The sequence below is a fragment of the Canis aureus genome, chromosome 22, assembly GCF_053574225.1.
Source record: "Canis aureus isolate CA01 chromosome 22, VMU_Caureus_v.1.0, whole genome shotgun sequence".
Classification (NCBI taxonomy): domain Eukaryota; kingdom Metazoa; phylum Chordata; class Mammalia; order Carnivora; family Canidae; genus Canis; species Canis aureus.
The window spans coordinates 15,695,322-15,717,429 of NC_135632.1; the positions used below are offsets into that span (position 1 = coordinate 15,695,322).

General features: G+C 41.9%; 1 protein-coding gene and 1 long non-coding RNA gene across 3 annotated transcripts in view; one reads left to right on the forward strand and one right to left on the reverse strand.

Annotated features, from left to right (window-relative positions):
• Positions 1 to 8,387, reverse strand: part of SLC25A36 (solute carrier family 25 member 36) — a 37,038-nt gene extending 28,651 nt beyond the window's left edge. Inside the window, exon 1 of one of the 2 annotated variants that reach the window (XM_077864935.1) lies at positions 8,145 to 8,387. In XM_077864935.1, coding sequence (XP_077721061.1) covers positions 8,145 to 8,185 — 41 coding nt within the window. In that variant the 5' untranslated portion in view covers positions 8,186 to 8,387. Of the gene's footprint in view, positions 1 to 1,029; positions 1,179 to 8,144 lie in introns of those variants that run through there. The other variant, XM_077864936.1, reaches the window with a different exon arrangement.
• Positions 8,388 to 11,452: 3,065 nt separating this feature from the next.
• The window catches only part of LOC144293804 (uncharacterized), a 149,191-nt gene continuing 138,535 nt past the window's right edge, over positions 11,453 to 22,108 (forward strand). Inside the window, exon 1 of the long non-coding RNA XR_013361121.1 lies at positions 11,453 to 11,804. This is a non-coding gene — a long non-coding RNA (uncharacterized LOC144293804). The remainder of the gene's footprint in view (positions 11,805 to 22,108) is intronic.

A 22,108-nucleotide genomic window follows, 5' to 3' on the forward strand; every position in this document is an offset into this window, starting at 1 on the left:
GCACCTCTTGATCTTAAGGTTGTGGGTTTGAGTTCCACAATGTATGTAGAGATTACTTAAATAAAAAAGCTTAAATAAACAAATTAATTTTTAAAAAACCAGAAAAGCAAAGTTAACACAAAGGCCAAGATTCCTGTCCAGTCACTTGTGGCTACAAGAAAATAAACCTATTATACAAAAACAACCTATTGAGGGAAAACAGCCTTGCTGTAAAGATGATATGATATGACCCATGTAAAGTATCTCATGACATGGCATATAGAAAATTATAAATATTAGCTACTTAAGTTATCAGCATCTATTACAGATAGCAATAGCTGAAATTCCAACATTAACTATTACAAATACTTTATGGCCAGACCACAGACAAGATATATAATGATATCTAAAAAAATTCAACAAGCAATGAGGATCTAAATTATACAGAGTTGGGGGGATGGTTTAAATGGGTATACACACAAGCACTTAGGTTGTCCTGAAGTAGTTTGATGTTATGAAATTCAATGCATGTAAACATAAGGGTGACAATCTTATATCTCTCATGCTGTTTTTGTCTTAAAGTCACTTAAAATTATTATGCATTGTGAACTCCAATTAGAATTGATGCAGAGAACAAAACTATTGGAATCAAACACTAATGAAAACTGTATTAACAACAGATTGTTTCCTCTCCATGTCAAAAATCTCATTGTCTAAAGAAATATGCCACCAGGACAGACAGAACCAGGGGAGAACCGAACGAGACCCACAATTTCAAGCAACGAAGCATACAGGAAGGGGTAACTGACTTAGCAAAGAGGAAGACAGCTGGCAGAAGGAAATACCAAAGAAAAGCTCTGCAGAATCTCAGAGGCCTAAGGATTAGTGCACTAAGTATTTAAGATGGGGGTGAGGTAAAAACTGAAAAGAGAAGGGGCCATATAGCAAAGGTGGGATACTCAGGTGGGATCTCCCCCACCCCCCTCACACTGGGTAAAACTATATCCCCAGGCAGAAGCTTCATTCTCTAAAGAACATAAACTGAAGAACCTCTGATGTCAGGTTTCACAGAGAGAATCAATAGATACCAAAACAAAAAACCAATTTCTACACCAAGTGGAGCTACCACAATCTTAAAATGCTGGGAACAAAGATTCCATCAACGTCCACACAAAGGTAAAAAGGTCACATACACAGGAGATGTCAGAATAGCATCAGAATTCCCAACAACTGATCACTGGTTCTAGAATTCTATACCACATCTGTCAAGCAGAAACTTGCCAACAAAGAAATATTTAGTAATTTCCTACCTTGTACCTTTTCCTACACAGCTACTAAAGAATGTCTTCTAGAAGAGATTAATCTAAAAGAATATTCCAAGTAATTTTGTTGTACATCTAAAACTAATATTATTGTCCATTACATTTCAATAAAATGGAGAGGGGGACTGAATTTAGGAACAGAATAAATAACCCAGAAAGAGGAAGAAAGGAATTCCAAGATAATAGTGAAATGTCAGGCTTAGAAAATAACCAGTCCAGAAAGGATTTGGTGGTAACAGTTCAGAGGGATGAAGATCTACAGGAAATAAAATACTGATGTGAATATATCTGATCATATGAAACTAAATATTCAAGTACTCACATAACTAAGCAAATATTTTTAAATGTGTAGTGATTATTAATTCCAGCGGGGGGGGCGGTATTCAAGGAAGAAAAGATCAACATCAATCACATTTATATTGTCACAATAAGGTAACATTAACTATTTAACCAAAAAATTGTGATGTAATTATATGCTGAGAAGATAGAAAGAAAGGGGAAACAGTATAACTAAATCTGCATCTACCAGAAGAAAAAGTTTGAAGAAAATTCTACATAGCTCAGACATATAGGAAGTTCTCACTAGGAAGGGGATGTGTGGGGAGGGGAGCTGGGGAATGCTGATTAATAAAAATCTTAAAGCAGCTTTTTAAAAAATACCATATGCAGGAGTATCTGGGTGGCTCAGTTAAGCATCTGCCTTAGGTTCAGGTCTTAATCCTGGGATATTGGGATCAAGTTCCACATCGTTGGGCTCCCTGCTCAGCAGGCAGGGAGCCCATTTCTCCCTCTCCTTCTGCCCCTTGCCTGTCTGTGCTCTCTATCGCTTTCTCTGTCAAATAAGTAAAATTAAAAAAAAAAATCATACACAACTCATTTATTTTTAAAATAATTTTAATCAAAATCTTAACTTTTTAAAATTTTAAACAGCAGGGTTTTTAATTTTTTTAATTTTTTTTTTAAGATTTTATTTATTTATTCATGAGAGACACAGAGATAAAGGCAGAGACACAGGCAGAGAGAGGAGAAGCAGGGTCCATGCAGGGAGCCTGATGTGGGACTTGATCCCAGGACTCCAGGATCATGCCCTGAGCCAAAGGCAGACGCTCAACCACTGAGCCACGCAGGCGTCCCCAGCAGGGGTTTTTAAATGGAAAAGGTAGTCCATGCTTCTGGGACCCACTCACTGGACCCCATGAAAAAAATGATGTATATGATGTGCAGGTATCTTTGACTCAGTACTCCAAAATAAATCTAGAATCTTGACCACTGCTCATCATATTTATCCTGGTCTAAGCCACTGATCTCTACTGTAACTCTAATTAGAGTGTAATACATAAACCACGCTCCTGCCTCAGGATCTGTTCTTGCTGTTTCATCTGTGATATTCTTGCCTCCTTATCTTTGGAAAGTTGTCATTTCTTAACGAGGTCCCCTCCGATCACCATATATAAAATCCTTCACACTGCCTTTATCCACCTTCCTTGCGCTAGTCTCCTCTACAGCTCATACTGCCATTTAACATACTAAATATTTTATTTACTTTATATTTGCTATAATATATATATAATACTATATATTTGCTAAATTTTTATTTACTTTATATTTGCTATAATGTAAGCATCAGGAAGTCAATTTATGTCCACTTACTATAACCCCAAAATCTCTGATAATGCCTGTGACATAGCAAGCACTCATGCTGAATGAGTGAGTGAACACTGCAGCATTTGGTAACTCAGGATTTAGGAGGTAGGAAACTGCATTTGGCCCAACTCCCTTATTCTGCACATAAGGAAACAAAAATCCTGCCAGGGAAAATTAGTTGCTCCAAGTTGACAGTCATTTAAAGGACAACACAAATCTGCTGATTCTTAGTCCAGCTCTTTCCCTTTCAAATCTCTGACTTCGATCCACAACAAATATTTTACATCAAAAAAAAAAAAATTTTACTTCGACACAATATATCCACATGCACAAACATTTCACAGAATACTTTTATTTTTATAACGTTGGTCATAAATCAACCAAACTGATTTCATAATCCACTAATGGGTTGCTGTACAATTTGAAGCATGATGTTTTATACTAAATTAGATGCAATTTAACCAGGAAGGATATAAAAGGAAAAATCTGTTCTTTACTGTTGTTGTTGTCTTTAATTCTTAATGAGAGTGAGTCAGAGTGTGTAGGGGAAGGAGGGAGAGAATCCTAAGCAGGCTCGGCGCCCAGCAATGAGCCTCACAGGCTTTATCTCACAAACCTGAGATCGCAACCTGAGCATCAAAATCACGAGCTGGACGTTTAACCAACTGAGCCACCCAGGCACCCCTCTTCTGTATTATTATTATTATACATCTTGAGTACCTTGAGTAGAGATATCTTCTATGCACTGGTCAATTTAGGGCAAGATTAAAGCAGCAGGCTACTTAATAGATGGAAGCAAGGAACAACACATTCTAAGCTTCACAACTAAAGGGATGTGAGTACAAATAAAATATATTAAATATATACTATGTGTCTCATTGTTAATCTATATGACCTTTGGACAGCACAATTATTTTATTAAGCAACCAAGTCATAAAACAATTAATGGGAAAGACTAGAAATTATTTTTAAAACATTCTACATAAAAACCGTAACATTTAAAATTATTTGTTTTATTCTATTCTCCCATAAAGAAAGTTTCTTAGCAATGAATACGGAGTTAAGTATTTTTTACTACTCATAAAATAGGCTAACTCTTCATGAACATGGATTTGCACAGCCAATATAATGCTTTTAAAAATTAGATAGAAATGTAGAATGTAATGTAGCTAAGAATAATCCAGGATCAAGAAAACCATGCAGAAGATCCTGCCATTTGCAACAACATAGAAGAACATGGAAGACATTATGCTAAGTGAAAAAAGCCTGACAGAGAAAACAAAAACAAAAACAAACTACATGACCTCACTTAAATGTGAAATCTGAAGTCAAATAGCAGAGAAGCATAAAAGGTGGGTATAGCAGGGGCAAAAAGGTGTGGGAAATGGGAAGGTACCAGTCAACACTACAAATTTAGTTATGTAGGATGAACAAGTCTAAAGTTCTAACGTATAGCATAATGACTAAAATTAATACTACTGTATTGAACACTGGAATATTGTTAAGAGTAGATTTCAGGTGCTCTCACATATAAAAAATGGTAACTATGTCAAATGTTGTCATTATCATTTCACTATGTACACTTATCCAGGTCTTCACTTTCTTTTCTAACTGCTCCTGAGTCTCTCTGACCCAGTGATGTGGCCAATGAGTTAAGGTCAGTTGTAACTGTAATTACACCAATGTAATTTGCTACTAATAACAAAGTAGTGGGACGCCTCGGTGGCTCAGCGGCTAAGCGTCTGCCTTTGGCTCAGGGCATGACCTGGAGTCCCAGGATGGAGTCCCATATCGGGGTCCCCGCATGGAGCCTGCTTCTCCCTCTGCCTGTGTCTCTGCCTCTCTGTCTCTCTCTGTGTCTCTCATGAATAATAATAATAAAAAATGATAAAGTAGTACGTTGGAGCTTTATTGTTATATGAAAAAATTACTGTTCAAAATCACTTGATTTAAGTGCTTTAATTGGCAAAGAATTCCAAGAAAGAATAGCCAAGTTTGGTACCTAAAAGCATACAAGCTCATTATTGTATAACATCAAAAGTCTTGGGGCAGCCCTGGTGGCGCAGTGGTTTAGCGCCGCCCGCAGCCCAGGGTGTCATCCTGGAGACCTGGGATTGAGTCCCACGTCTGGCTCCCTGAATGGAGCCTGCTTCTCCCTCTGCCTGTGTCTCTACCTCCCTTTCTCTCTCTGTGTCTCTCATGAATAAATAAATAAAATCTTTAACATCAAAAATCTAGAAAGGACAGTTTCTAAGGTTTATTCCTATTTGAGACAATCTCTCCCTCAAAAAAAAAAAAAAAAAAGCAAACTGCCTCTTGGTGGATGGCTGGCACAATAACTACACAATATATAGTTCTATTAAAGAATTTAATATACACACAGTTTTATTGAAAATATAGCTTAAATTAAATCTTACATCCTTTTTGCAGGTTGTCATGAACTGCCTTCGCAACTCAACTGACCTAACCAATGACCTTATAAACTGTGAATATTAATTCTGGCAAAAAATATAATGGGAACAAAGAGTATCTTAAAGAAAGCATAAATTACGCATGTCACCCAGACCCAAGTTCCAGTGCTGGTCTGTTGCAAATGTTCCTGATTTAATAAGATAGCTACTAGACTTGCTATTAGAAATCTCTCTGAGATCCTGATAAATACAATACCTGAATACAATTATAATCATCAGGGAAACAATCCAAAGGCCCCCTACTCAATCAATTTTGACTAAGATTAAATAAATGCTACTGTGAAAGATTATTTAATTCTATTAAAGTATACTGAGTTTTCATAACTTAATCTGATACCCAGGCACAATAGCTATTAAAAGCTCTCTCACCTTTTCTGTAATTACTTATTATTGCTAAAGTAAAAAATAACTTTTCTCAATACTAATTAATATAATTCTATCAGTATAAAAGATAATGAAATCCAGGTTTTTTTCTTTTTTAAAGATTATTTTTTTATTCCCGACAGACACAGAGAGAGGGGGACTCCATCCCAAGTCTCCAGGATCATACCCTGGGCTGAAGGTGGTGCTAAACCGCTGAGCCACCCAGGCGTCCCTGAAATCGTTTTTTTATGAAGAATGTCCCAGAAGCGACAGCCTAAATAAGCAACTTTCATATATAAAAGAACTCAACATCTTCGATTGAGAACAATGTTACTGACACAACATGCATTCCACAAAATTAACCATACATACCTCCAGCATATTCTACAAAATTGGCTTTATATAATACAGAGATGGAAGGATCTGTAAAGATTATCTGCATTTCCACAATGCTTACAATACAGATTTCCAGGATATTCTACAAAATGGGCTTTATATAATATAGAGCTGGAAGGAGCTGTAGAGATGATTTACCTCTCATTTTACACATATAGAAAGCTGTTGGACTTTGTGTAAATCAATACACCTCAGTATTTTTCCATATTTTAAGGGGTTGAACCAGATAATCTTTGCCATCCTTCCTAATTCTAATATTCCTCTAAAAATGATAAACTAGAAAAAAAAGATAAACTAGCTTTTATTGCAAATTATGCAACCACATGTAAATATAAAATCAAGAAATACAAAAGAAGGGAATTTTTACAAGGCTGATAACCTATGTCGTGTCAGGCCCTGCATTAGAGTACCTCATTTAATATTCTAACTAACCTGCAAATGCTAGGTTCTTTTGGAAGGGGAGGCTCCTACATCTATTGCTGTCTAGATGCTGCAAAAACTCTTCATTTGTACTTTTAAAGAAAAGGCTAATAAAGGAGGGCCTTTACATATATTAATAACAAAAAAGAGACAGACGATGTTAATTCAAACTGAGAATTCAGTGCAGTCAAGCTAAGGTGCCCCTACATTTAACAAAACTTGATATATGAATTTTGAATGCAGGGTAATAGAAATGTTAGAACCCGGGAAGGGCCCTGGAGATCATAGAGTGCACTTTCCTCATCTTACAAATGAAGCAGTTAAAGTAACAGGTTTTGTCCATTTTTCGCTCAAATTAAAGCAGCAAGACGTAGATGCGCAGTCAGTCTCACTTTCAGATATTACCCTGTGATGGAATTACAGGAGAAAGCCTGATTATTTCCCTAACGTCTTTACAAGAACATCTACATGGCTAATGGGTCAAAAAAAATAATAATAATAATTTGCCAAGACGACTGGTTAACCTATCAGAAACACGGATTATTGGTAAAAGTACGAGAAATACGGCAAGTAAACTTCGTCTAAACTCGGGTCTGTCGGATTAAAAGGAATTTTTTTCTTTCTTTCTTTTTTTTACTCCACAACCGTGGCTGGCCCATGGCCGTGTGCAGTAAAAGTTTGCTGAGTGAATGCGCCAACCCAAGGAAAGCAGTGGCATCGTTGGCGATAAAGTCTTAAAAGTGGTCGATTTTAAAAACAAAAATGCACCCTTTAAGGGGATGCGGCTTTATAGGGTCATATGTAGACAGAAAGGAGCCTCAGCCTAAGTCACCGTAGCCATTTCTTTGAGGACTACGGTGCTACAGATGAGTAACTCCAAAATGCTGGGATTTCCCCCCAAGTAATTCGGAAGGCGGAGAGAGAGAGAGAGAAGGCTCGGCGGGCCCCCGGGAGGCCGCAGGGCCCGGGCCCGGCCCACAGCAGCCGCCCGCCCGCCGGAGCGCCGGCCCTCCCCGCCCCGGGCCTCCGCCCTGGAGCACCGGGGAGCAGGGGGCCTCGGGGGCCTCGGGGGCAGGAGAGTCCGACCCCCCGGCGCTGCCGCTGGGCACCGCATCCTGCCGCCGGGAAGAGCGCCCCGGCAGGAAGCCCCCCAGAGCTCCCGGGGCCCGAGAACCCCAAGGCCGCGCGCGCCGCCCCGCCCCGCCCCTAGAGCCCACCCTGGCAGCCGGCGGCGGGGCGGCCGCTCCCCGAGCTCCGGGCGCGCGTGAGCGACGTGCGGAGGCCTCGCAGCCCGCGCCGCCAGGGGGCAGGGAGGGAGGAGGCCGCCCCGGCGCCCATTTTGTCCTGGGCCTCGGCGCCTCCCGCCGGCTCCCAGGCCCCGGAGCCCCCGCGAGGCCTGCAGCCGCGCTCCGAGCCGCGCGGCCCCGCACCCCCGCCCCCCCTCCCCCCGGCCCCGGCCCGGCCCCGCCGCGGCTCCATCCCTCCACCGTCCCCGCGGGCCTCAGGCCCCCCGGCCCCCGCCCGCCCGCCCGCCCGGCCCGGCCCGTACCCCCCGGCAAACAGGTGCACCAGCGTGTCCCTCTGGGTCATCCTCTCTCCCGCATGTCCTCCGGGCGCTGGTGGGGGACGCGGACCCGGCACCCGCGGCGGCCGGCAGCGGCGGACCCGGCCTAGAGGCGCGCGGCGCCCCGGGAACGGCGCGGGGGGAGCGGCTGCGGAAGGCGACCGGCGCGGCCCTCCCCGCGGCGCTGCTGCCGCGCCGCGTCCCGCCCCTGCGGAGCGCTCGCGACCAGAGCCCGAGGGCGGCGCGGCGGCGGCGGGGCGGCGGGGCGGCGGGGCGGCGGGGCGGCGGGGCGGCGGGGCGGCGGGGCGGCGGGGCGAGGCTGCGCGCCCGGCCTCGCAGATTCCGGCGACCCCCGACATAAACAGAGGCTCCCATTGGGCCGCGCTGCTGACGTCATGCGGCCGGCACGCCGCTTTCACGTGATCGCCGAGCGTTTTTTTTTTTTTTTTTTTCAATGGAAGCGGCCGGGGGGCGGGGCGGAGCGCGTGTCCCGGGGGCAGTAGGTCACGGAGCTCCTGCGCCTCGTCGCGGGCCGCGGGGGCTGCGCGGGGGCTGCGCGGGGGCTGCGCGGGGCCGCCGAGGCCAGGGCCCGGCCGACAGGTGGGAGCCCCGCGCTCCAGCCCGGACCACGTGAGGAACACGCCGCACTCCCAGTTTGCCAGCGTTCCTGGGCTCTGACTTTTCTTTTTTTTTTTTTTTTCTTTTTGACAATTTTTTTTCGTAAATTGCAATTTCAGGTTTACAAAAAAATTGAGAGGGGAATACAAAGATTTTGCATTCACCCCGTCTTTGATTCATTTTTTGAGAATTGGATGTATGGCCTTCCTAGCATTTGGGGACCGTTTCTTTCTTTTTTAAGCAGGTTTTTTTTTTGGGGGGGGGTATCATGTATATGCCATAAACCACTTATCTATTTATTTATCTATTTATTTTTATAGATTTATCTTTTATTTGTGCTCAATTTGGCAACATATAGAATAGCACCCAGTGCTCATCCTCAACCACCTATTTAAAGTGCGTATGTACCTCAGGCCGTGCGTGGGAAAGGCTTTTGCATAAGTACAATGTTTACAAACCATATTTGTAATAGAAAATCGGGGTCAGGAGGGAAGGGAGAAATAAATCGTGGACCGTTCCTACTGTGCAATATGCAGTTGTGACAAGGAGTAAGATCCGTATGGAAAAAAGAAACTCTGAGGCATAGTAAAACGAGACAGGCAGATAATTTAAAAACCAAGGTTTATTTTACAAAGAATAAAGAGAACATTTACTAATTCTTCTAACCAGCAAATGTTTCATATATATAGCTGCATACATCAAAGACTCAGGTAAAGAAAATGTGTTGTTTCTCCAGAATATGGGGACTCAAGATTTTTAATTTTTATTAATTAGTAATTTTTTTAAAAGACCTATTTATTTATTCATGATAGACACACAGAGAGAGAGAGAGGCAGAGACCTAGGCAGAGGGAGAAGCAGGCTCCTTGCAGGGAGCCTGATGCAGGACTCGATCCCAGATCCTGGGATCACGACCTGGGCCCAAGGCAGGCGCCCAACCACTGAGCCACACAGGCGTACCAGTAATTATTTTTAAGATGCACAAAAGTACAGAAAATAATATAACACATAATCTGTACTTATCACCTACCCTGAACAAATGTTAATATTTTCCACCTCTTTGTTGGGTAACTTCCATTCCACCTGCAAGGCCCTCACCACCCTTTCCCATCCAGGTGGGATTATCCAGGGCGAACCTGACTTTCTTTGCAGGGCCACTTTCTTCACAGAGCCCTCCCTGATTGCCTCAGCTCTCTATGCTTTCTATGTGCTCCTAAATTTCTGCAAAACGTACACACTTCATGCCACTGGCAAATGCCACAGTTATTTTTCACCTGTGTAATAGGCCCAAGAGTACCCCACTTCCCCAGGTAGTTGTGGGGGCTAAATATATTGAAATGTGTAAAGCATCTGCAACAGTGCTGTAAAATGCTAATTTACATTTTAGAAATGGAAATAAAATTAGCATTATTTTACTGTCATATTCTTGATAACAAAAGTAGCAGGGGGCACCTGACTAGCTGAGTACGAAGAGCATGAGACTCGTGATTTCTGGGTGGTGAGTTCCAACTCCGTGCTGGGTGTGGAGATTACGTAAAAAAAAAAAAAAAAAAAAAAAGTTAAACACAAAATGGCACTGATACCTCGTGAGCACTTAGTAATATGCCAGGCTCCAATCTAAGCACTCTACAGCATTCTCTTATTAAATTCTCACAACTACACTGTGGTAAGCAATGTCATCCCCCCAATTTTCCATGGAGAGCCTGAGGTGTAGAATATAATTAAGTAACTTGTTCAAGATTAACCAGTTCATTCAGGAGGAGCTTGGATTTGAATCTAGCAGAGTCTGTCTGATTCCAGAGCTTCAGGTGGTGAAATAATAGCTGCTCATTAGAGGAGGGAAATTTTGAAAAAAACAAACAAACACCCAAAACCAGAAAAGTAGAAATAAAAATTGGCATCCAGCCATATTACCCCAAAACCATTGCATTAGCATTTGGGGACCATTTCTTTCTTTTTTATAGCAGGTTTGGGGGGAGGTATCATGTATATGTCATCAACCACCTATTTAAAGTGAATAATTTAGTGTTTTTTTAGTATGTTCTCATAGTTGTACAACCATCACCACTATCTCATTCTAGAGCATTTTCCTCACTCAAAAAGAAACCCTACATTTGCTAGCGGTCACTTCTAGTCTCCTCTCCTCCTGTCTTCTGGTAACCACTAATGCACTTTCAAATCTTTCTAGACGATTTGCCTAATCTGAACTTTTCATGTAAATAGAATCATACAATACGTGCCTTTTTGTGTCTGGTTTCTCTCACTAAGCATGTTTCCAAGGTTCGTTCATCCATGTTGTAGCACATATCAGTGTTTCATTCCCTTCTACAACTGAACAATAATATTCCATCGTATGGCTGTACCCCATTTTGTTTATCCATTCTCACCTGATGGCTCTTTGGATTGCTTCCGTTTGGGGGCTACGGTGAATAACGCTGCCGTGAAAATTTGTGTACAAGGTTTAGCAGAGACATATATTTTCAATTCTCTCGGTAATATACTTGGGAGTGGAATTGCTGGATCTTGGGTTAACTCTATGCTAACCTTTTGAGTACCTGCCAAACTGTTTTCCAAAGTGTGCCATCTTAGATATATTCCTTTTAAGACAATAGTTCTAGCGCCCTGTTTTGACAAAGCGAATGTCATAGTAATTACATTTAATGAAGCTTCTAGAACGGTCAGGAGGGAGCCAGAGTTCTTATGTGTAACAGTTATTTCCTTTATGAGCAATAACCCTGTTCACAGGTGACCCTTTCCTTTTGAACTTTCTTCAGATGCCATCGTGGAAGGAGACTCTGCCCCCTGCAGGCTCTGGCCTGTGGCTGCCAGGTCAGTCACCGTTCCTGTGGAGATCCAGGGTTGAGTTGGCCGTCACGTTTGCTGAAGTGACACAGCACTGCCATTTGCCTGCTCTTTCTCAACCAGACTTCTTCACTCCCATTGACTAGAGCACGTCCTCCAAGACCCGCACAAAGAGAAGGTTTCTTGAGCTTTCAGGCGCTTTTCCGGGAAAATGGTGGTATGGCAGGTGAGTGGAGCTGAGACCATGCTGTAGCATCAGGCACATCTTCTCCTCCAGCCCCCGATTCCTGCCCAGGCGTCTTCTGGGAGTTGTAGTTTTTAAAAAACGGAATCAAGGAAGAGACACTGCTGGAGTAGGGGTGGCTGCAACTGGATGCTCCTCTCAACACAAACAAATACGCTCACTGAGAAGGAGAGGGGACTCTGCTCTCTTTCCTGGTTGGTAATGGCCTCGAATTTTAATTGTTAATGGGCTAGAGAAAAGACCATAGTAGCTATTTGTGGAGGAGTGGACTGTAAATGAAACACTGATGCCACCCTTCTGCACACTGCGACTTTATTAGTCTTAGAGGTACAGAAAATTTGTTATGAGTTTCAAGAAAATTTGTCATGAGTTTCAAGCTTTGCGTTGGCAACATTAGTTTTATTATTTTTAAAGTTTTGTTTATTTATTTATTTAAAGATTTTATTTATTTATTTATGAGAGACAGAGAGAAGGCAGAGACATGGGGGTTAGGGGGGGGGCAAGCAGGCTCCCTGCAGGAAGCCCGATGTGAGACTGCATCCTGGAACTCTGGGATGACGCCCTGAGCCAAAGGCAGAGGCTCAACCGCCTCTACAAGTGATCTCTACTATCCACCTGGAGCTCAAACTCAGGACCCCGAGATCTAGAGTCACATGCTCCTCCAACTGAGCCAGCCAGGTGTCCTGGCAACATTAGTTTTAAATGTTTGGATAGTATTATTTTCTTAAAGTAAACTCTATCCCCAAGGTGGGGCTCAAGTTTACAACCCCAAAAGGTGCATGTTCTACTAACAGTCAGACGCCCTAGGATTGTTTTGAATTTCTGTATCCTCTTAGCTATTTTAGTTGGGAGGGATTCTTTTACATTCTCTTAACCAGATGCCATTTTGTTTATTTATTTTCCTATTCTGCTTTTAATAAAAAGTAATACATTCAAACAATACAGGAATGCATGAAGTAGAAGTTAAGGTCCTCTCCTCAACCTCCCTTCCTAAATCCCACTCCTCAGAAGACATCATTGGTAGCAGTGGAGTGACTGCCCTTCTGGATAACTCGATGCCATGATGGCAGTCATCTTAGAGCTGATCTATGCAGCATCATCGTGTGCCAGGCATTGTTGAAAGCACATCACACATATTTAAGTTCATCCTCTTTAGAACTTATTGAGGTACATTCTAGAGATGAGGAAACTGAGATGCAGAGAGGTTAGAGGATTTATCAAGGTGACTCAACTAGCAAGTAGCTGAGCTGTGATGAAAATCTAGGTAGTCTGACTCCAGAGTCTTTAAGATCATCCTCTGTTCTATGCCATCTCAACGGTTTTTTGGTGGATTTTGAATATTAGCTATAGTTACCACAAGAGGTCAGAGGGTAGGGAGTTTTGGAGGAACTTATGAAGATGTGGTGCCCAGAAGACAAGTGTGCTCTTACACCTGAGCCCCAGATGGCCTCATGCTCTCTAATGCAGGTTTGATCTTGCACTGAACACCACTTCCAGCAGCCACTCTGTGTAACGTATTTATGGATAAAAGGTTCTACTTAGATACACAAGTGAGAGCAGAGCTAATGTTGGAGATAGATAAGGAGGTTAAAGAAATGGATTTTATGGGCAGCCCTGGTGGCGCAGTGGTTTAGCGCCGCCTGCAGCCCAGGGTATGATCCTGGAGACCCGGGATTGGGTCCCACGTCGGGCTCCCTGCATGGAGCCTGCTTCTCCCTCTGCCTGTGTCTTTGCCTCTCTCTGTGTATCTCTCATGAATAAATAAATATAATCTTAAAAAAAAAAGAAATGGATTTTAACCCAGAACAAGTCAACAGTTTGCTTGTAGAAAACACCATCCTTTAGGGCCCAGTTCAGGAGTGTGTCCCTGGAGGCTTAGGAAAAAAACAAAACAAAACAAAAAAACAAATCCAAATTTTTCCTACTCTCCAGGACAAGGGTATTAGAAAGAGGAAGACAACTTGCAAAGAAATGTGTAGATTTTTTTGAGTTAAGCGTTCACGCTTTTTAAGTTTTGTCTGGATAATGCCTGGGACTTCAACAATTTGTGGTAATATAGAAGTACCCGTCTTCCATTTAAGAATCATGTAAGGGCCTTACCAAGGACCCCTGCTTTGAAATTCAACTTGCCTATTGGCATTTGGATCTTGCTTTTTTAGGTGTCCTTGGGGTGAGGATCTTGCTTTTAACATTAATTCTTTGTTTTTATTACAAAGTAATAAAGGCGAACAATTAAGAGAAAAGGGTAAAGGACTTGAATAGACATTCCTCTGAGGAAGATAGACAAATGGTCAATAAGCACATGAAAAGATGCTCAACATCACTAATCGTTAGGGAAATGCAAATCAAAATCACAATGAGATATTATTTCACACTCATTAAAATGGCAAGTATTAAAAACAAAACAAACACCAAGTGCAACCTTGGGGGAGTTTGAAACTGCAGTTAGATAGTGTAGCTAGCCCTGATTTGGGAACTGGGTCTAAGTGACACCATCTTGGACCTGTGGCTTTCTTATTAACAATGGAAAAAACAAAATATTATATATCTATATCTATATATTATTTTTAAGTAATCCCTACACTCAACATGAGGCTCAAACTCACAACCCCAAGATCAAGAGTCAGACACTCCATTGACTGAGACAGCCAGGGGCCTCTGCAGGGAGGGAAATTCTGACACATGCTACATAATGAAGACATTATGCTAAATGAAAAAAAGATCATAAAAAGACAATTATTGTATGGTTCCCACTTATAAGAGAGATCTAGAATAGTCAAATTCATAGAGAAAACAGTAAAAGAGTGGTTACCAGAAACTAGAGGAAGAGAGAATTGAAGAGTTACTGTTTAGTGGCTATGAAATTTCAGTTCGGGATGAGGGAAAAGGTCTGCAGATGGATGGTGGTGATGGTTGCACAATAATGTGAAACCACTTAATGGCATCAAATCATACCCTGAAAAAATGGTTAATATGGTACATGTTACGCTCTGAATATTTTACTACAATAAAACAAATAATGTGAACGCATAGTTGTTATAAAGTAAATATGAAGTGTTGGAAAGTTATGATGAAAAACCCCCCATTTAATTTTGTCTTCTCGTTTTTGCTTCTGGAGATAACTGCTTTCAGCATCTTATTTTTTCTTTAGTTCCATATTTCTCAATAATAGCAGTTCATGTTGCTTTTCTTGGTTGATTAATTTCGAACACTCTTGCTATAACAGATGCAGATTTAGCTCTTCTCTACTTCTGCACACACCTTCCCCCACCACCGCCCCCACTGTGTTTTCCCTGTTGTAGCTTCCCAGACCTATCATGGTCTTTGAGTTAACCTGGCAATTATTTTTCTTGTGACTATGTCAGTTTTGTCCACTGCAAAGTCAAATGGTGTACGTGTTTTTCTTGTACAACTTTTTACTCTTCTTGGAGCTAACAATTGTACTTTCCCTCTAATCGGTTTAATTTTCTATACCTATCATTACTATCATTAATTTTTTCCACATACTACATCACATCTGTTGATGGCCTAGACATCTTAGTTCTAAATGTTTAAATATCATACCTTGCAACTCCATTTTTTTGCCTCCTTGAAGACTTCCCTCCTGGAATCTTTCATCTTCCTGCCCCAACAGGAACTAGTTGCTCTGTTGGCTGCACCATTTTCATCCTGGTGTTACGCAGCTCCCTACCTGTTTCCTGGATCTCATGTTCTTTCTTTCTTTCCCTGCTGCTTCATTTTGCTGAAGTATATCAGCAGCTGCCAAAGAAAAGGTGTATAGGAAGTATTATTATTGTTACTATGCATGCTTTTATTTTATCTTCATATTTAATTTGTCTAAATGTGGGAGTCTGGTTTGAAAATCGTTTCCGTCTGACTTTTTTTGAAGATTTTCTTTGTAAGTCATCTTTACACCCAACATGGGGCCTGAACCCACTCCCAAAATCAAGAGTCACATGCTACTGACCAAGCCAACCAAGCTTCTGACTTTGAAGCCATTGCCCCATTAATTTCTGAGAAGTTTGACTCCAGTTCTACTTCTGGTATTTCATGTATAACATGTTTTTTGCTCTCTTAATCTTTAGTCTTTCCTTTTTTTATCCCTGGTTTTAAGAAATTTCATGACAAAGTGCCTTGGTGGTGATCGGGTTCCTACATTCTTTGGGCTGGGTACTGGACAGGCCCTTTCAGTCTGGAGATTAAAATCTAGGACTTACCCTTAGGGAGTTCTTTAATGATTTCACATGTGCTTGTTTGGTCTTTTGGTCCCCAGAGCCAAAGTAGGTACTTGATATTATCTCTCCCCCACAGCACTTGGCAAGAAGTTAGCACTAGGTCAGTGGCCAGGGTCAGAGGCCAAAGGTTAAAAGGATAAACTTCTGGTTTGGCAGCAATACCCTGAGAAGCAGCACTTGACAAATGTTTGTTAGGGAGAAGAGTGATAACAGCTTTATTTCACAAGTCTTTGAGTCTGGGGTGGGGAGAACTGGTTCAGCCACTTTTCACCTTCTCCAGCCTCTACTCCAGGCCATATCTTCTTAGGTTGCCTAATAGTTGAGAGAACAGAGGGAAATGGAGAACAGGACCGGGGAGTCTGATTATACTTGGGGTTAGGGTCAAAGATCAGTGCTGGAAGGGAAAACCCCACACCCCCTAGTCAAAATTACCTTGGAAAGCCCCTATATCTCCCAAAAATACAGGACACTAAGAACTTTTTGTACTTAGAATGTTTCCCTCTGTCCTCAATCCTTTCATGTCTTCGTCCAGAATGTCAGTAAGACCATCGCCATCCAGTTTCTTGGCCACAGCTAAACAATTTGTTTTTCCTCTTGTCATTGGTTGGAAAGGACTTGAAGTTGTTTTCACAGCTTTTCCATAATTTTAGCTCTGTAAGACTTACTTCCAAACAACAGGGAGTACCAAGAATCAGAAATACCATTAAAAAAGCAGGCAAAGTGTATAAGCCTGTGGTTTTAAGACACTTGACATCAGGCAATGGAAGGCCATAATTCCTGAGAGATGAGAAACAAAGTGAGCCATGTAATTGCCTCAGCTTATTGCCTTTGCTTATTGCCTGGAGAGAGTTCCCAGCTATTCCAAAGGAAGATGGAAACCGGGCAGAGCTTGTAGACTCCATGGGTTGTGTGGACACACAGCTGAGAATTCAGGGAGACCAAGGCAGCCAGAATGGGGGAGACAGAGTATCAAGAACCCTAGAGGGTCCTCCTAAAGTTTCCAGCTGAATACTAATCACATGAGGAAACCACCTGAGGGAGGCAACAAAACTGCCTCATGGAATTAGAGGGAACAACACACGGCATTCTCATAGGGCCAGAAATAGTGCCTATTCCCAGCAGCACAGTGGAACACCCCACAGGTCACGGGGCATTGGGTAGAGTCCTCAGAAGGGTCTTGCCTCACGAGTGGGGAAAAATTGGCCCTAGATTAAACACTGTTCTGGTCCTGCATAATGTATCTTAAAAGTGAGGTGTGAAAGGACAAAACGTTAGTTTATTAAATGCATTTAATAAGACATTTTAATGCATCCTGGATCAAAGGCCAAAAATATATATAGGAGTTCAAAAACATCCAGAATTCAATAAGATAAAAGTTACAATGTCTGGCATCAAAGGTTACCAGGCATGCAAAGAAGTTAGAAAATATCATATTATAGGTTTCATATATATATGTATATATACACACACACACACACACACACACACACACACGAAAGAGTATAGCATTATTTGAAGGTAAGCTGTGAAAATTTAAAAATGTATAAGTTCCAACACCTACTAATATAACAAAGACACAAAGACTTAAAAGTAAAAAGATGGTGGGATGCCTGGGTGGCTCAGCAGTTGAGCATCTGCCTTTGGCTCAGGGCGGGATCCCAGAGTCCCGGGATCAAGTCTCACATCGGGCTCCCTGCATGGAGCCTACTTCTCCCTCTGTCTATGTCTCTGCCTCTCTCTCTGTGTGTGTCCCTCATGAATAAATAAATAAATAAAATCTTAAAAAAGAAAAATAAAAAGTTGGAGAAAAAAGATATGCCAGGCTAACACTAGTCAAAGAAATTGGGAGTGGCTCTATTACTAGACAATGTGGATTTCTGCACAAAAAATATTATCAGGGATAAAGGTCATTTTATGATGATTAGCAGCCAATTCAAGAGGATATAACAATCCTAAATATTTATGTCCCTAACATAAAGCTACAAAATACATGTAGGAAAAACTGTTAGAACTGGAAAGAAGAAATAGGCAAATCCACAGTTATAGTCAGAGATTTCAATACCCCTCTTTAAATAATTGATGGAACAAGTAGACAAACAATCAGCAAGGATATACAGGTTTGAGCTGCACTATCAACCAATTCATCCTAATTGCATAGGACACTTGTATAAAACATTTCTCTCAATAACAGCAGAATATACATTCTTTTGAACATTTACTGGATAGAGCAGATTCTGGGCCAAGACTATATATCTGAAAAAGTTTAAGAGGATTCAAATCATGCAAATATTCTCTCCAAAAACAATGGAATTAATTTTAAATTGTTAAAATAATTTTAGCTGCACTATGGGATTGCTTTAGGCTTGAGTGCTTCCACCACTCATATCATTTGATTCCTATAAATTTTTTTAAAGATTTTATTTATTTATTTATGAGAGACACAGAGAGAGGCAGAGATATAGACAGAGGGAGAAGCAGGCTCTCCATGAGGAACCTGATACAGGACTTGATCCCAGGACCCCAGGATCATGACGTGAGCCAAAGGCAGATGCTCAGCCACTGAGCCACCCAGATGCCTTCAATTTCTATAAATTAAGTGTGTGCTTGATTCTACTCTTATATGGGCAAAGAGAAGATATGTACACAGAATGTAGTCAGTTGCTACATGTGGGTAGGTAGTAGGTAGGTCATGGAAGAAGAGATAAATTGGGAAATTGTGGGCATGATTAGAAATAGTATACCATCCATTCTGGTCCAAGTACTGAAATGTTTATTATAGTTATGCAACTAACTTATATTCAAGTAATTTTTATTGATTAGGGACCCAACACTTTTGTGGATGTTTCACATATATTATATCATTCTGTTCTCAAAACACAACTCAGGTTGATTTTATTTTTTTCTTCCTTATCAGAGAAGCGGGGGGGGGGTAGAGAGAGAGTTAGATTGAGTGGTGGGGGGAGAGAGGATAAGAGAGAGGGAGAGAATCAGAGAAAGAGAGAAGGAGATGAAGAAGAGGAGGAAGAAGAATGAGAAAGAGAGAGATTGAGAGCGACTGGAAGAGGAGTGGGGAGAGGGAGAGGAAAGCTCAGCTTCCTTGGCCTGGCATGTCGTGGTGAAGTCCCTGTCTACCTCTCTCCCCTGCTGTCCCACCTCTTCCTGCAGGCACAGGTCCCTCTGAACTGCTGGCACTGCCCATACTCTCACAGTTGTAGTGGCTTCTGCAGATCATGCCCTGTCCACTCTTCAATCCCGTGCATTCTGAGCGGCATGATTCCTGGCACACAACAGAGACCACGCTTCCCCAGGTTGGGAACCATTTCATACTTGTCCTTGTAGTCTCTTTGGCACTTGGCATTGTGGACATCCAATAAATACTTTCCATGTGCCTACCCTGTGCCAAGTATACTGTCCCAGTGGAGCAATGAGACACTCTAGGAGCCAACTCTGGCTGAGTTTATATTCTAGACAATATGCTGGTTAACGAAATAATTTTGTACTATGAAACTTTTACTACAAAGAAAAACAAATGATGGGAGAGTGTAGTTTAGACTGAGTGGTTATGGTTATAGTTTCCAGGGACACGACATTTATGTTGAAAGCTGTGGGTGATAAGAAGGAAGCAACCATGCAGCCATGTGAAGATGGGGATTGTATGGAAACAATATAATCCATAAAGGCTGCCATAACAAAAATAATACAGAGTCACTTAAACAGCAGAAATTTATTTTCTCAGTTCTTGAAGCTAGAAGTCCAAGATTAACCCCGGGGGGTTGACAGGTTTGGTTTCTTCTGAGACCTCTCTCTCTCTCTCTTTTTTTTTAAAGATTTTATTTATTTATTTATTTATTTATTTATTTATTTATTTATTCATTCATTCATTCATTCATTCATTCACGAGAGGCACACAGAGAGAGGCAGAGACATAGGCGAAGGGGGAAGCAGGCTCCTCCTGGGAAGCCCAATCCGGAACTTGACCCCAGATCCCAGGATCACGCTCTGAGCCGAAGACAAATGCTCAACTGCTGAACCACACAGCCAGCCCTTCTGAGGCCTCTCTTGTTGGCTTGCAGATGGCTGCCTTCTCATATACTTGTCCCTTAGTCTGTTGTGCCTGTGTCCTAATTTCTTATCAGGACACCAGTCATATAAGATTAGGGCCTACCCATGTGACTGAATTTACTTTAATCTCCCCTTCAAAGACCCTATCTTCATTTTATTTATTTATATGTATGCATGTATTTATTCATATTTAAATTCAGTTTGCCAACATATAGTTTAACACCCTAGTGCTCATCCCATCAAGTTAAAGACCTTATCTTCAAATACAATCACACTCTGAGGTACTGGGAGTTAAGGCTTCAACATTTGAATTTTGGTAGGACACAATTCAGTCCATAACAGAGGTGAAGGGCATTTTCCAGAATAGTAAGTGCAAAGGCCCTGAGTGAGTTTAAGGGAAAAGGAAGGCAGTGGGGGCAGAAGCAGAGTGAACAAGGAAAGACTGGTTAGACGTGGAGTTTGATAGATGGCCAGGGGTCAGCTCAGGTAGGCACTTACAAGTCACCACAAAGATTTTAGTGTAAGTGAGACGGAAATACAGTGGAGGGTTTTAAGCAGAGTAGTGCAAGGATTCAGTTTTCAATTTCAAAAGATCACTCTTGCAATGTGGATACTGGTTGGAAGGAAGGTAAAAAAGGAAATAGGAAACATGTTAGAAGGCTATTGTAGGTGGTAGCTTGGACAGAGTGCTGTCAGAGGAGTAATAAGGAGGGAAGGAAGGAGTAAGTGAATGTGAAGTAGGGAGAAGGTACCTGATATCTTTTATAAAAATGTGATTTTCAGCCAAGAATCATCACCATAGTGAGTAGAAAGTGCTAATTTAACAAAACTTTCCATGAATAAAGCAAGGTCATTCTAATGAGTCTTGGATACTTTGATTGGAATAATAAGTTCCATTTATTGAGCCTCTACTATGTCACAGATACTTGGCTTTATGTGCAATTTCATTTCATTCTCAAGATAATCCCATGAGGGGGAATTGCCACCATCCTTGTGGAGATAAGGAAAGGCAGACTTTAGTGAAATTACCAGGGAGCATCAGAGCTGGAAATGACTCTCCATCCCCCCACCCCTCTGATAACCCTCAATACCCAGCTCTTTTCCCTGCTCTGGGCCCTTTCACTGTTGGACTCAGAAGAGAGGTGCTGGCTCCTTCATCTCCCTCAAACACCTGAGCCCAGTGGATCTACCAGTGGAGTGAGCCCCAGAGTGGAGACCTGAGGCTACAGACCTTTAATAAGCTAGGGTTGCTAAGAGGGAACAATTAATTAATTGCATGCTTTATTAATTTATTAGTTCATGTTCTCAATGAAATATTAATCATGAACATTTAGTAATACAATGTCTGGGGAGCAGTGAGTACCCTTGACTTGTGGCAATCTTAAAAGTACTGAACCTCCACAATTCTGGTTTTCAGCTGAGTTCTATTTCATGATCCTCTGCTCTGTCCCACCAGAGATAACTGCTCTACCTAGAAGATTCTCTGCTCAGTTCCATTCTTCAGCCCTCCTAAGGAGAGCTGCAAGCTTATTTTTAGAAAAGAAAAAAAAATCGTTCAAAGGGAAAGAAAGGGAGAGAAAAGCCCAGATGGGAAGGGCAGCAGCTGGTATGCTGGGAAAGCAGAGGCAGTGCTGGGGGATTACAGTATGGGAAGTAGAGAGATCAAGCTGAAGATCTACTCTTCCTGCAGGGGCCCCTGAGCAGGGTAAAGTGTACCTGACCTGAGCTGCCTGGCTGTGGGTGAGAGGAGGCCACTCTTTACCTGCAAGTTTTGTTTTTTGTTTGTTTGTTTTTTGTTTGTTTGTTTTTTTTCTTGGCAGGAGGAGTGTCAGCAGTGGACACCAAACAGAAGTGGTCTTTATTCTTACTTGGCCAGAGCACACAGTGCCATCTTCTCCTCAGGGAGCCTCAGGGCTAGGAGCAGTTTTAAGAAATAGTCAACAAGGAGGAAGGAGTGGCCAGGTGTATTGAACAGGTCTCTGGTGATTT